The sequence below is a fragment of the Struthio camelus genome, chromosome 6 (assembly GCF_040807025.1).
Source record: "Struthio camelus isolate bStrCam1 chromosome 6, bStrCam1.hap1, whole genome shotgun sequence".
In the NCBI taxonomy this organism is placed as follows: domain Eukaryota; kingdom Metazoa; phylum Chordata; class Aves; order Struthioniformes; family Struthionidae; genus Struthio; species Struthio camelus.
Window position 1 is genome coordinate 1,516,610 of NC_090947.1, and position 14,349 is coordinate 1,530,958.

A 14,349-nucleotide genomic window follows, 5' to 3' on the forward strand; every position below is an offset into this window, starting at 1 on the left:
TCATGCGGAGGGGCTGATTGCCTCCCAAGGCAGAATCTTGTCACCACCACTGCGCTCTCCCATCCAGGCCTGACCCTTTTGTCAGGGAAAACGGGCTGCTTCTCTGACGGCTGGAAGAGGGCGGGGGGGGATGTTGTGGCTGCCGCAGACTGCTGGAGAGAGTACATGCCCTACCCCCCTCCAAGGGTGGCCGCGAAGGAATCGCGGTCATTCCTGGGTTTTCCACCCATTCGTTGGCACCAAGAAAAGACACTGGCACGGGGTGAAGAGAGAGGGCTGCTTCTTGGGGGAAAAGGCAGCAGAGGGTGGGCTGGCAGCACAAGCCTGGCACGGGCTGGGCCTGAGGGCTGCAGCTGTCCTGCGGGCAGGGAGAGAGGCCAGCAACGCCCCCGACTTCCTCGCACACTCCGCTCGTCCCTGCGGGCAGAGCAGCCCGGCATCAGGAGGCGGTCGAGCTCCCGCAGCAAACGCAGCCACCTCGCAGGGGCCAGGGCCACCTCTGCCACACTCTCCTCAGCCGCCAGCACAGGCCTTCGTGGCCGCCTCCAGGCGCAGACGTCTTCCCTGGAGCTCTCAGCAGCAGGATGGTTTGCGTGGCCAGGGAACAGATGGACGGGCTGACGTCCTCCTCCAAGCCTTGAAGCGCTGAGAGAAAGAGCCAGAGCAGAGATCAAGCCCCCATATCTGCACAGAGCCCAGGCAGCCCTTCCTGGCGATGACATGGCCTGTCCCACCCACCTCTTCCCACAGACAGGAGGCAGCAGAAGGGACACATGCATCAGCTGGGACTTGCTGGCCAGGAATGTCCCAAAGGCCCCTGAAAGCTTCTCGCGACTCTACGCGCACCACCTCTGAGCCGCACGGGGAGCAGCAGAGCCCTCCTGGCCTGCGCCAGGCATTGCAGCTCGCTGCCCAGCCTCTGTCTTCCTCGCCGCCAGCCCTGCCTCACACCCTGCTGCCCTCACTCACCCTCGCAGATGTCCTCCACCTTCTTCTTGCTCTGGCCCCTCATGCTCTGCCCGACGAGCCCTAGGCACACGCACAGCCCCTCACCAATCCTGCTCCCCACACCACCGCCAGCACAAAACCCCTCCCCCAGGGCTAGCGCTAAGCTGCCCCAGTGCAGAGAGGGGCCGCAGGGCTTGGAGCTCACCAAGGAACCGCACAGCCATCTCTCGCAAGCACTCCTGCGGGCTCTCCAAGTACGGCAGGCTCTGGCGCAGGTATTCTTCCGATCTTCTCCTGCCCCTCGCCAGCTGGGCAGAGCACAAGGCCACAGGCTGGGCGCACACCCTCCCCACCCAGCCAGCCACTCCCTCCACCCACCACTCGCTTTAGCATCCCAGGGCTCAGCAAGGGCACAGCAACCTAGAGAAGAGCCCGTTGGGGCAGTGTGCTGGACAAGGGCAGCGGGAGTGCTGCTCCAGGCTGGCACCTCTGGGCACCAGCCGCGGCGAGGCACGCGGCTGCCTGTCCCACACACTGGCCATGCACAGGCCTTGCCCAGGCTGCCTCTGGGGGCTTTGGGGCCATCCTTACCAGGCACTCGCCGATCCTGCAGCTCTGCGCTGTCTCAGCCAGCTGCCTCAGCTGCTCCCACCTCAGCAACTTGGCAGCACCAAGCAGGGCTTCCTGAGAGGCCTGCACAGCAGCACAGACCCGCTGATGCCACCGCAGCCCAGCGCACAACCCCCACCGCGGCCCTCCTCTTGGCAAGGCCTCCTCGGGGCCTTTCCTCGCCCACAATGGCAAGAGGGAGCAGCTGGCAACTGCCTCTGCCAGCATGTTCCGGGCCCCGGGCAGACAGGTGGGGCAACCACCCCCGCAGGTGTATGGTGCTGCAGGTGGAGGCATGGCACGAAGACGAAGGCACTGCTGGGCCTGGTGCAAACAGCAAGGGGGCGCTCTGCACCCTCAGCACCTGGCGCCTCCAGCTCACCCACCTTCAAAGGCTCCCACTGCCAGCAGCCCTTGCTCCTCATGCTCACGCCCACTCACAGGGCGTCCGCATCGCCCTCCTCCAACGAGCCGTCCCGTTACACAGCCATACCTGGGCCACGCGGGGGATCTCGTCATGCCAGTGGAAGAGCAGCGGCAGCAGGCTCCTGTGCACTTGCTTCTTCAGGGCGTGTGTTTTGGTGCCCACTACAGCCTCCATCACCTCTTGGAAGAGGCGGATGGAGAGCTCTCGCACGCAGTCCAGCTCCTGGCGGGAAGGGAGAGGGGCCACCTCAGCACTGCCTGCTCCAAGCCCACAGTCAGCACAGGGGTCAGTGGGGCTGGTGGCGAGATGAAGGTTTCGGACCCTCCCTGCGCACCAAGGGGCTGTGGGCCTCGTCTGCACCCACTGCAAAATGGCCCCCGGCCCAGGCAGGGCAATGCAGCGCGCTTCTGTACCGTGCTGCGGCCAGGGAGAGCGGAGCTGGCGGAGAAGTCTGCGCCTGGAAGGGCTCCTCTCGCCCTGGCCACACTGCCCCCGTCACCCCTGGCCAAGGCCCAACAGAGCTGCTCCAGGATGGCCCCCCCCCCACAGTGGCTGCTGGGGCTGTGGGGACGTTGGCGTTACTGAGGGCCTGTGTGCAGGCATGGGCAGCAGCGGGACTTCAGGCTTCCCTCAGCTCGGCCTGCCTGGCCCTCCTGGCGAGCCTGTCTTCATCGCCCAGGGGCTCGAGCTGTGCTGCCAGCTCTAGAGGCCGGCAGGAGGAGGCAGCCCCGGGGCATGGCTGCAGGGGCTTTGTGCACAGTACCGAGCAGCTGAGGGTAGACAAGGGGCTGCTTCAAGGCAGTCCTGCAGCCCAGCGCACCACGGGCAGCACAGCGCAATGACCCCAAGAGCCCCCGGGCAAAAACGTTCCTGGCAGCACCCAGGGCCCCTGCTGGCAAGCACAAATTCCCACGCCGCAGGCACACCCACACGGCAACACACCACAGCCCGCAGCCCGCACACAGCCTCACCGACACGCCAACAGGGCCCCCGCCTCTGCCCCCAGCCTAACCTCATCAAAGAGAGGCAGCAGCTTGTCGGCCAGCAGCGGAGCAAGGTGGGCCACCACCTGCTTCTCCATGACGTGGACCACATTGCTGAGCACCAGCAGGGCCTTGGCGCTGATGTCTCTGTCCGCGTCCTGCAGGTGCCCCACCAGCAGGGGCCACAGGCACTGCATTCTTCTGGCCTGGGGGAAACACAACCTCGGTGCCTGAAGAAAGAACCCACTGCCCTGGCAAAAAGGCTCACCTGCTCACACACCAGCTTCCCCCCTGCCTTTCCACAAGCGGCCATGGCAATGACTGCAGCAACCTGCGGCCTGGCAGCCTTTACCAGCACAGCCACGGGCCTGGACGGGCTGGGGCAGAGCGAGGCAGGAGAGGGCACCGCCGGCTCCTCTTCTCCGTCACTCTTCAACGGGCAGCGGGCTTAGTAACCCACACTGCCTGCAAAGCTGCCCGGGCCACGAGCCGTGCCAGCCCTAGCAGGCACCTTTCCCGGCAGGGCTCACGGCCCCATTGCCAAGGCCCTGCCGACACCCCCGGCTTGTGCACAGAGGCTGCGGCGCAGCGCAGCACCCCAAGGCGGCACTCGGCCCGCGGTGGCCCCTGCGTGGTGGGGGCTGCAGCCTCGCGGCCCAGAAGCTGCCTGCGGCATCAGCCTGGCCCTGCGCTCAGCCTCCAACAGGGCAGCAGCTCCCACAGCTCCTGAGGCCCAGCACAGTCCAAGCTACCCTGTTGCCCAGCACCCCACCGCCCAGCCCCTCGCTGCCTGTGCACCGGCACCCGGCTGGCCCCTGCTCACCATCTCCTGTCTCTTGCACAGCAGCACGAGGCCTCTGAGCGCCAGCCTGTGCATCACCCGCCAGTGACCCCGCAGATATCTCCAGAAGAGAATCGGCAAGTCGGCCTCCTCTGCGCAAAGGTCACTGCAGGCCAGCAGCTGAAGCACAGCACAGAGAAAGTGGTGAGGTCGGCAGGACTCCCGGCCTCAGCCAGCGCCCGATCCCACCAGCAGCTCCGGGCCAGGGCACCAGGCCCGGCCCAAAGGCAGCCGTCAGTGCCGACAGCCCCTGGTGCCCCACTCCCTGCCCTGGGCCTCAGGCCGCACCGCGCACAGCCCTCGCCTGCTCCTCCACTCCTCTCCAGCCCCGAGAGGCACCGCCTGCCATCAGGCTCACCTCCACCAGGAAAGCCATGGCAGGCATCTCCCAGCAGGCCTCTCCACGTTTCAGCAGCGCTGTCAGCCGTTGGAAGAGGACGAGACGCAGCTCTCTTGGGCTCTTCCTCATCTCTCTGGCAGAGGCAAGAAGGCCCTGTCACTTCTGAGCAGCCAGGCCAAGCTCTTCTGTGATGGCACTCCCCATCCCTCTAGGCAGGGCTCGTGGAGCCCCGCAGCCATGGAGCGGCACCTCCCTGGGCTGCTCTACTCGGCCAGCCCTCCCTCACAAGGCCTCAAGCTGCAGCCCCGTGGGGCTCTGCGGGGCAGCCTGCGTGCAAGGGAGAAATGCTGGGGCAGAGCAGGGACAAGGGGCTTCTCACCTGGCCAGCAAAGCCACTCCCGCGTGGTAGGTCTGCGCGCTGAGGAGTGTGTCCCAGCCACCCTTCCTCGCCATGGCCAGCACCTGACTCTCGTAGCCGGCACGGCACAGCAGTGCTTTCATGGTCTGCACTGCCAACCTGCGTGCACAGCAAAGGCCACGTCACCCTGGCACCCCTGGCCCTGCCGCCACCTCCACAGCACACACAGCAGGCGTGGGATGGAGCACCTCACGGGGCTGCCGGGAGCAGACTCTTCCCCTTGCTGTTCTCCCCAGCACATCTCAGCCTCCTCCGGCGTCAGCTCTGCGCAGAAGGAAAGCTGGAAGAGCAGCGCCAGGAAGAGCTGCGGGAAGAACGCCTCCAGCACGTGCTGGCAGCTGGGCTGCTGCAGCATCTCATGGAGCACTCTGGTTGCCTGCAGAAGAAGCCCCGAGACAGCTGTCGCTGCTGAGACGTGCCTGTTGCGCTGCCCGAGCTTGGCGGTGAGGCTCACACACTGCCCTGAGCCTCGGGACAAGCAGGAGTGCCTGCCGTGCCTGAGTGGCCAGAGCAAAGGCACCGAAGCTCTTTGGCCTCAGCTCCTCTTTGGGCCATGGCCACAACAAGCCCTGCCAGCCGTAGCCCTGCCGCGCCGTGGCTGTGCGCCCGGCGGGAGGTCACGGCTTCTTGCTGCGTGGGCAAGGCCAGGGCAGCTCTAGGGGAGAGCGAGGCTACGTCCACAAACTCACGGCCACAGAAACGATGACTCTGTCGTCCCCATCCAACGTGCACGCCTCGTCCACGGGCCAATCCTGCAGGACACTGAGCAGCTCCTGCAGCACCCTCTCGGCAGCTCCGCACTTCGACAGCAGCATCCTCCACATGGCTGCGGCAGCGCTGCAGGCCCACAGCGCTCGCTCAGCGGGTGCCGCAGCGGCAGCTGTGGCCTGGGCAGCCGCAGAGGGCCTGGGCGGGCCGCCAGCCCTGCCTCTGCCCACTGCCCCTTGCCCGCAGCACCCTGCGCGCTCTGCCCCACCCCGCAGCCCATGGCCAAGCTCCAGTCCCTTGTGGGGCACGCAGGCGGCAAGGCGGCCAGGCTCTGGGGCGGAAGGCAGGCACGCTTGCTCGGCTCGCGCTGCTGCAGCCCGGCCTGACGCGCCGCGGCTGGCACACGGGGACAACAGCAGGGCCCAGCCCCTCACGAGAGGCCGGACAATCGCCACCTGCCCCGCAGCCCGCAGGGCACGAGCTCTGCAGGCTGCCGGCCCCCCAGCTCTCAAGGCAAGCGGGCCCCTACCTGTCGCACGAGGGGGAACAGCGCAACAGGCTCACGACCACCTCCTCTGGGCATGCACAGGCCAGCAGCAGAAGAGCCCGCTCCAGGCTGCGCCGCGCAGACGCCTCTGTGACGGCCAGCACGCTGCTCCACATGCCCCTCACCACCGGGGGCACCTGGAGGGCACACGGCTCAGAGTGGGGCTGCTGCCAGAGGGCAGCCGTTGGCCCAGCTGCCCCCGACAACGGCTGCCCTTGCCCCCCCCAACTCTGTGCTGGCCTGAGAGGGGCTGGCGGGCCTGGCAGGCCTGGAGTCAGGGCAAGAACAAGCCCCCGGAGGCCTCGAGCCCCGGCCACGCCACCCACAGGCTACTTACATGCTCCACAAGGCAGGCAGCGTCCGCCACAAGCGCCTCCAGCACGCGAGCAGCTGTGTGCGCCTCCTCGGTGCTGCGGGAGCTCATGGCCTCGATGGCTAGGAGGATGCTGTGGGCCCTCTCAGCGGGCTGCCGGGACGTCCCCAACATCTAGGGGAGAAAGGAGGGCAGCCGAGCTAGAGAGGTCACCGCCAGCGGGGCCCCGCACGCCCGCCTGGGCGGCGCCTGGGGTGTGCAGACCTGGTGGGGCTCCAGCTGGCGGCTGCCCTCGGCAAGGGCCGCGTCCTCCTCCTCCTCCTCCGTCCAGGCCAGCCTGGGGCGGCGGGGGGGTCTCTGCGCCATGGTGGGCAAGGCGGCAGAGGCTGCCCGGGGGCGGCGGGGAAAGACCTGGCTGCGCTCAGGGGGCTCCTCGGCCAGCCCCGCGCGCTCTCGCCCTGTCCCGCGGCCGTCCGACCGGACACTGCGGGGCCGAGGCCGCGCCGACGCCTGGCAAGGCCCCGGGCTGTCCCAGGAGCGCAGTCACAAAGGGCCCCCACTGTCACCCTGGGGCGGGCGGGCCCCGGCCCGGGCAGGGGCAGGCCGGGTGCCCTCGCGGGGCGCCGGGCCGGCTCGCCCCCTGCCACACCTCTCTTTGCCCTCGGGCTGCCCCGGGCCCCCATGGCTCCTGGGGCCCTCACAGCCGCTCCCACCCTCCTCTCGTCCCCGCCACCGCTGCTCCCGGCCCCGTCCTCAGCCACCCCAACCAACGCCCCGCCGCGACACCCCTGGCACCGCTGGCAAGGACTCCTTCCCAACCACCGCAACCACCCTGTCATCCTGCGAGGCGGCCAGAGCAAAATCTCACTCCCCCACCACCCAACCCCAACCTCCGCCTCACGGCTGCCGCTTGCACTTGCCAAAGCCACAAGCCTGCGGGGCACAGGGCACTCCTGCCTTTGCGCTGCCTACAGTGCTGTTCGGTCCTCCTGAAGCAGCCTTGGCCCAAGCACTTTGCGCTCCCCTGCTGCTCCCCGCGGGCAGCAGGCCAAGCACGGAGGCCTGCGCTCACCAGCAGCTTCCACAACGGCCAAGGCGGTGCCCACCACCTTCCTCTGCTTCTCTGCTCTCTGCTGCCGGCCCTCCTGCGGGTGCCCGTGGCACAGGTGCCCCCGTACTCTCTCATCAAGGCAGGGTTGGCCTCCAGACAGCAGAGCACCTTGCAGCAGCTACCACAGCTGCACCCATCCCAGCAGCCTGGCGCCAGGGCAGTGGAGGGGGTTTGGCCCAGCTCCTGCAAGAGCCATGCCAGGGGCTCAGGCCTGCCTGGCTGCAGTTGGCCTCTTCTCCACCAACTCAAGCCTCGCTGCACTGCTCCAGCTTGTGCTAAGGACACCTGCAGCAGGACCTGTGGGTTCTCCTCCCAGCAGATTTCAGCGCAGCCCCTCAGCAGGTCTCCGCTTCCCCCTCCAAGGCCCACACCAAGGCCTGCCTCCTGGCGGCACAACAAGGCCTGGCAGGAGGCACGTGACCCTTCGGGTCCTGCCAAGGCTTCCTGCGCCATAGACGTTGGACTGGACCCTGGGATCGCGCTCCCCTCTCCCAGAGCAGCCTCCTCCCTAAGCACCCAGGCAGCAGCGCTCGCAGCAGCCCCTTTCATCTGCCGGCACCCCCGGAGCCACGCTGCACCTGGGCTTGCGTGGCCAGGCAGAGAAAAGCCCCTCGCTCTCTTCCACACCTTGCATTTCTTCTCTGCTCTCTCGTCCTTGTGCCTGTGCTCCTGCTTCCTTCAGCCTGCTGGCCGTTGCCCTGGGCAGAGCATGCTGCAGCTGCTGCCTCTGCAGCACCAGCCGCCTGCACCCATCGCACAGGGCCAACAACCACCCCCCCCAACCTACCCACCCACCACCTCGCTCATGGGGGCCTTGCGCAAGCTCCCGGCATCCCCGGGCCTCCAGCAAGCAACAAGGGATCCCTTCCGGGACCTCCACTTCGGACACACAGGGCACAACCACCTGGAGGCTCACACTGTTTGTTGTCCCAAAGAAGGCCTCTTTCACCCGCTCTGCAAGGAGCCCCCAAACACACACAGTCGCCACGTTTCTTTCCTTCATTTCTGCGCACACGTGGGTGCTAGGTGGCAAGTCCACAGAGCTAGCACGCCTGATCACTACACAGCTGACACTTTAGACAGTCTAAGCAACAGTTCTCAGTCCCGTTTCCAACTACATTAAGGCATCCGTGTTGCCATTGGTTCTGTCAGGGCTCCTCTTCGTTCCGAGTCACAGTATCCTCTTTTTCTACTACGCATGCTCTAGGGGGAAGGGGCTTTGACCAGCAGGGGGGCTTCCCTGCTTGTAGGTGGGTTTTTCCTTATGCTCATTCGGATAGTTCACCCGTCCTTCAAGTAGTTCTCTCCTGTTTATCAGCTGGTTTTGTTCTCGTCAGCTTTATGTGGGTACTTGCTTAGCTGGTTGCCTTAGAGTGTTGTCTTGCTCCTTCCTTCAGGGCCTTGTTTTGTTAACTGCCTGTGAAAGACTGACTAATACCCTAATGGCCTTGTTCCCCATCCCTCCAACAAGACCTCCCTCCCTTTTTGCCCGTTGCCTCACAGCCCGTCCCTGGGCACCACTGGGCACAGTGTGCCTCCAGCCTCTGGACACCCTCCCGCCACAGAGTCATGCCCATTGAGAAGATGTTCCTGCAGCTGGCTTTGGCAGTGCCGGTGCCTGAAGAGCTCCCACTGTGGAGGGGCTGGAACCCCCAGTGCCTGGGCAGAGCTCTGGCCTCTGATGGCCTGGTGGCGGCATGGGCAAATCCCGTGGTGCCGGCCCGTGGCCACAGGCGCTCCCAGCCTTTGGTGCGCAAAGGGCAGCCCAGCGCTTCCTCATCTCCGGTGGTGGGAGGGCAGGCTGCAGGGCAGAGCAATGGCTGCAGCCTTGCCTTCTGGCTCAGGAGACTTGCCGGCGAGGGGCCACCTCGGTGTCCCGAATCATGCGGAGGGGCTGATTGCCTCCCAAGGCAGAATCTTGTCACCACCACTGCGCTCTCCCATCCAGGCCTGACCCTTTTGTCAGGGAAAACGGGCTGCTTCTCTGACGGCTGGAAGAGGGCGGGGGGGGATGTTGTGGCTGCCGCAGACTGCTGGAGAGAGTACATGCCCTACCCCCCTCCAAGGGTGGCCGCGAAGGAATCGCGGTCATTCCTGGGTTTTCCACCCATTCGTTGGCACCAAGAAAAGACACTGGCACGGGGTGAAGAGAGAGGGCTGCTTCTTGGGGGAAAAGGCAGCAGAGGGTGGGCTGGCAGCACAAGCCTGGCACGGGCTGGGCCTGAGGGCTGCAGCTGTCCTGCGGGCAGGGAGAGAGGCCAGCAACGCCCCCGACTTCCTCGCACACTCCGCTCGTCCCTGCGGGCAGAGCAGCCCGGCATCAGGAGGCGGTCGAGCTCCCGCAGCAAACGCAGCCACCTCGCAGGGGCCAGGGCCACCTCTGCCACACTCTCCTCAGCCGCCAGCACAGGCCTTCGTGGCCGCCTCCAGGCGCAGACGTCTTCCCTGGAGCTCTCAGCAGCAGGATGGTTTGCGTGGCCAGGGAACAGATGGACGGGCTGACGTCCTCCTCCAAGCCTTGAAGCGCTGAGAGAAAGAGCCAGAGCAGAGATCAAGCCCCCATATCTGCACAGAGCCCAGGCAGCCCTTCCTGGCGATGACATGGCCTGTCCCACCCACCTCTTCCCACAGACAGGAGGCAGCAGAAGGGACACATGCATCAGCTGGGACTTGCTGGCCAGGAATGTCCCAAAGGCCCCTGAAAGCTTCTCGCGACTCTACGCGCACCACCTCTGAGCCGCACGGGGAGCAGCAGAGCCCTCCTGGCCTGCGCCAGGCATTGCAGCTCGCTGCCCAGCCTCTGTCTTCCTCGCCGCCAGCCCTGCCTCACACCCTGCTGCCCTCACTCACCCTCGCAGATGTCCTCCACCTTCTTCTTGCTCTGGCCCCTCATGCTCTGCCCGACGAGCCCTAGGCACACGCACAGCCCCTCACCAATCCTGCTCCCCACACCACCGCCAGCACAAAACCCCTCCCCCAGGGCTAGCGCTAAGCTGCCCCAGTGCAGAGAGGGGCCGCAGGGCTTGGAGCTCACCAAGGAACCGCACAGCCATCTCTCGCAAGCACTCCTGCGGGCTCTCCAAGTACGGCAGGCTCTGGCGCAGGTATTCTTCCGATCTTCTCCTGCCCCTCGCCAGCTGGGCAGAGCACAAGGCCACAGGCTGGGCGCACACCCTCCCCACCCAGCCAGCCACTCCCTCCACCCACCACTCGCTTTAGCATCCCAGGGCTCAGCAAGGGCACAGCAACCTAGAGAAGAGCCCGTTGGGGCAGTGTGCTGGACAAGGGCAGCGGGAGTGCTGCTCCAGGCTGGCACCTCTGGGCACCAGCCGCGGCGAGGCACGCGGCTGCCTGTCCCACACACTGGCCATGCACAGGCCTTGCCCAGGCTGCCTCTGGGGGCTTTGGGGCCATCCTTACCAGGCACTCGCCGATCCTGCAGCTCTGCGCTGTCTCAGCCAGCTGCCTCAGCTGCTCCCACCTCAGCAACTTGGCAGCACCAAGCAGGGCTTCCTGAGAGGCCTGCACAGCAGCACAGACCCGCTGATGCCACCGCAGCCCAGCGCACAACCCCCACCGCGGCCCTCCTCTTGGCAAGGCCTCCTCGGGGCCTTTCCTCGCCCACAATGGCAAGAGGGAGCAGCTGGCAACTGCCTCTGCCAGCATGTTCCGGGCCCCGGGCAGACAGGTGGGGCAACCACCCCCGCAGGTGTATGGTGCTGCAGGTGGAGGCATGGCACGAAGACGAAGGCACTGCTGGGCCTGGTGCAAACAGCAAGGGGGCGCTCTGCACCCTCAGCACCTGGCGCCTCCAGCTCACCCACCTTCAAAGGCTCCCACTGCCAGCAGCCCTTGCTCCTCATGCTCACGCCCACTCACAGGGCGTCCGCATCGCCCTCCTCCAACGAGCCGTCCCGTTACACAGCCATACCTGGGCCACGCGGGGGATCTCGTCATGCCAGTGGAAGAGCAGCGGCAGCAGGCTCCTGTGCACTTGCTTCTTCAGGGCCTGTGTTTTGGTGCCCACTACAGCCTCCATCACCTCTTGGAAGAGGCGGATGGAGAGCTCTCGCACGCAGTCCAGCTCCTGGCGGGAAGGGAGAGGGGCCACCTCAGCACTGCCTGCTCCAAGCCCACAGTCAGCACAGGGGTCAGTGGGGCTGGTGGCGAGATGAAGGTTTCGGACCCTCCCTGCGCACCAAGGGGCTGTGGGCCTCGTCTGCACCCACTGCAAAATGGCCCCCGGCCCAGGCAGGGCAATGCAGCGCGCTTCTGTACCGTGCTGCGGCCAGGGAGAGCGGAGCTGGCGGAGAAGTCTGCGCCTGGAAGGGCTCCTCTCGCCCTGGCCACACTGCCCCCGTCACCCCTGGCCAAGGCCCAACAGAGCTGCTCCAGGATGCCCCCCCCCACAGTGGCTGCTGGGGCTGTGGGGACGTTGGCGTTACTGAGGGCCTGTGTGCAGGCATGGGCAGCAGCGGGACTTCAGGCTTCCCTCAGCTCGGCCTGCCTGGCCCTCCTGGTGAGCCTGTCTTCATCGCCCAGGGGCTCGAGCTGTGCTGCCAGCTCTAGAGGCCGGCAGGAGGAGGCAGCCCCGGGGCATGGCTGCAGGGGCTTTGTGCACAGTACCGAGCAGCTGAGGGTAGACAAGGGGCTGCTTCAAGGCAGTCCTGCAGCCCAGCGCACCACGGGCAGCACAGCGCAATGACCCCAAGAGCCCCCGGGCAAAAACGTTCCTGGCAGCACCCAGGGCCCCTGCTGGCAAGCACAAATTCCCACGCCGCAGGCACACCCACACGGCAACACACCACAGCCCGCAGCCCGCACACAGCCTCACCGACACGCCAACAGGGCCCCCGCCTCTGCCCCCAGCCTAACCTCATCAAAGAGAGGCAGCAGCTTGTCGGCCAGCAGCGGAGCAAGGTGGGCCACCACCTGCTTCTCCATGACGTGGACCACATTGCTGAGCACCAGCAGGGCCTTGGCGCTGATGTCTCTGTCCGCGTCCTGCAGGTGCCCCACCAGCAGGGGCCACAGGCACTGCATTCTTCTGGCCTGGGGGAAACACAACCTCGGTGCCTGAAGAAAGAACCCACTGCCCTGGCAAAAAGGCTCACCTGCTCACACACCAGCTTCCCCCCTGCCTTTCCACAAGCGGCCATGGCAATGACTGCAGCAACCTGCGGCCTGGCAGCCTTTACCAGCACAGCCACGGGCCTGGACGGGCTGGGGCAGAGCGAGGCAGGAGAGGGCACCGCCGGCTCCTCTTCTCCGTCACTCTTCAACGGGCAGCGGGCTTAGTAACCCACACTGCCTGCAAAGCTGCCTGGGCCACGAGCCGTGCCAGCCCTAGCAGGCACCTTTCCCGGCAGGGCTCACGGCCCCATTGCCAAGGCCCTGCCGACACCCCCGGCTTGTGCACAGAGGCTGCGGCGCAGCGCAGCACCCCAAGGCGGCACTCGGCCCGCGGTGGCCCCTGCGTGGTGGGGGCTGCAGCCTCGCGGCCCAGAAGCTGCCTGCGGCATCAGCCTGGCCCTGCGCTCAGCCTCCAACAGGGCAGCAGCTCCCACAGCTCCTGAGGCCCAGCACAGTCCAAGCTACCCTGTTGCCCAGCACCCCACCGCCCAGCCCCTCGCTGCCTGTGCACCGGCACCCGGCTGGCCCCTGCTCACCATCTCCTGTCTCTTGCACAGCAGCACGAGGCCTCTGAGCGCCAGCCTGTGCATCACCCGCCAGTGACCCCGCAGATATCTCCAGAAGAGAATCGGCAAGTCGGCCTCCTCTGCGCAAAGGTCACTGCAGGCCAGCAGCTGAAGCACAGCACAGAGAAAGTGGTGAGGTCGGCAGGACTCCCGGCCTCAGCCAGCGCCCGATCCCACCAGCAGCTCCGGGCCAGGGCACCAGGCCCGGCCCAAAGGCAGCCGTCAGTGCCGACAGCCCCTGGTGCCCCACTCCCTGCCCTGGGCCTCAGGCCGCACCGCGCACAGCCCTCGCCTGCTCCTCCACTCCTCTCCAGCCCCGAGAGGCACCGCCTGCCATCAGGCTCACCTCCACCAGGAAAGCCATGGCAGGCATCTCCCAGCAGGCCTCTCCACGTTTCAGCAGCGCTGTCAGCCGTTGGAAGAGGACGAGACGCAGCTCTCTTGGGCTCTTCCTCATCTCTCTGGCAGAGGCAAGAAGGCCCTGTCACTTCTGAGCAGCCAGGCCAAGCTCTTCTGTGATGGCACTCCCCATCCCTCTAGGCAGGGCTCGTGGAGCCCCGCAGCCATGGAGCAGCACCTCCCTGGGCTGCTCTACTCGGCCAGCCCTCCCTCACAAGGCCTCAAGCTGCAGCCCCGTGGGGCTCTGCGGGGCAGCCTGCGTGCAAGGGAGAAATGCTGGGGCAGAGCAGGGACAAGGGGCTTCTCACCTGGCCAGCAAAGCCACTCCCGCGTGGTAGGTCTGCGCGCTGAGGAGTGTGTCCCAGCCACCCTTCCTCGCCATGGCCAGCACCTGACTCTCGTAGCCGGCACGGCACAGCAGTGCTTTCATGGTCTGCACTGCCAACCTGCGTGCACAGCAAAGGCCACGTCACCCTGGCACCCCTGGCCCTGCCGCCACCTCCACAGCACACACAGCAGGCGTGGGATGGAGCACCTCACGGGGCTGCCGGGAGCAGACTCTTCCCCTTGCTGTTCTCCCCAGCACATCTCAGCCTCCTCCGGCGTCAGCTCTGCGCAGAAGGAAAGCTGGAAGAGCAGCGCCAGGAAGAGCTGCGGGAAGAACGCCTCCAGCACGTGCTGGCAGCTGGGCTGCTGCAGCATCTCATGGAGCACTCTGGTTGCCTGCAGAAGAAGCCCCGAGACAGCTGTCGCTGCTGAGACGTGCCTGTTGCGCTGCCCGAGCTTGGCGGTGAGGCTCACACACTGCCCTGAGCCTCGGGACAAGCAGGAGTGCCTGCCGTGCCTGAGTGGCCAGAGCAAAGGCACCGAAGCTCTTTGGCCTCAGCTCCTCTTTGGGCCATGGCCACAACAAGCCCTGCCAGCCGTAGCCCTGCCGCGCCGTGGCTGTGCGCCCGGCGGGAGGTCACGGCTTCTTGCTGCGTGGGCAAGGCCAGGGCAGCTCTAG

The 14,349-nt window shown here is 66.4% G+C and overlaps 1 protein-coding gene and 1 long non-coding RNA gene across 3 annotated transcripts; both read right to left on the reverse strand.

Annotated features, from left to right (window-relative positions):
• Nucleotides 1–219: 219 nt before the first annotated feature.
• On the reverse strand, nt 220–1,323 carry LOC138067700 (uncharacterized). The gene is made up of 3 exons (XR_011142081.1): nt 1,154–1,323; nt 970–1,029; nt 220–645 (listed from the first exon to the last, which is right to left on the reverse strand). It is a non-coding gene; the product is annotated as an uncharacterized lncRNA (long non-coding RNA).
• An 8,022-nt stretch (nt 1,324–9,345) lies between these two features.
• LOC138067701 (maestro heat-like repeat family member 5) lies at nt 9,346–14,033 on the reverse strand. 2 transcript variants are annotated; one of them, XM_068949584.1, is made up of 6 exons: nt 13,652–14,033; nt 13,291–13,405; nt 12,121–12,297; nt 11,177–11,332; nt 10,666–10,767; nt 9,346–9,771 (listed from the first exon to the last, which is right to left on the reverse strand). In XM_068949584.1, exons 1-6 carry the CDS (start codon nt 13,771–13,773, stop codon nt 9,700–9,702), a joined length of 744 nt encoding a protein of 247 aa, XP_068805685.1. In that variant the 5' UTR covers nt 13,774–14,033; the 3' UTR covers nt 9,346–9,699. The 2 variants fall into 2 exon arrangements, 1 of the variants encoding a protein (XP_068805685.1); XR_011142082.1 differs by lacking the exons at nt 10,666–10,767; nt 11,177–11,332; nt 12,121–12,297; nt 13,291–13,405; nt 13,652–14,033 and adding exons at nt 10,096–10,155; nt 10,280–10,449.
• Between the last annotated feature and the right edge of the window lie 316 nt (nt 14,034–14,349).

What these genes read in the sequence shown, in the direction of transcription:
- LOC138067701 (XM_068949584.1), bottom strand. Translation starts at nt 13,773, where the DNA reads ATGAAAGCACTGCTGTGCCGTGCCGGCTACGAGAGTCAGGTGCTGGCC. An exon ending in CCATGGCTTTCCTGGTGGAG is followed by an intron (nt 12,298 to 13,290) that starts GTGAGCCTGATG and finishes TGTTTCCCCCAG; the next exon opens with GCCAGAAGAATGCAGTGCCT. An exon ending in GCAGGATCGGCGAGTGCCTG is followed by an intron (nt 9,772 to 10,665) that starts GTAAGGATGGCC and finishes TCTTTCTCTCAG; the next exon opens with CGCTTCAAGGCTTGGAGGAG.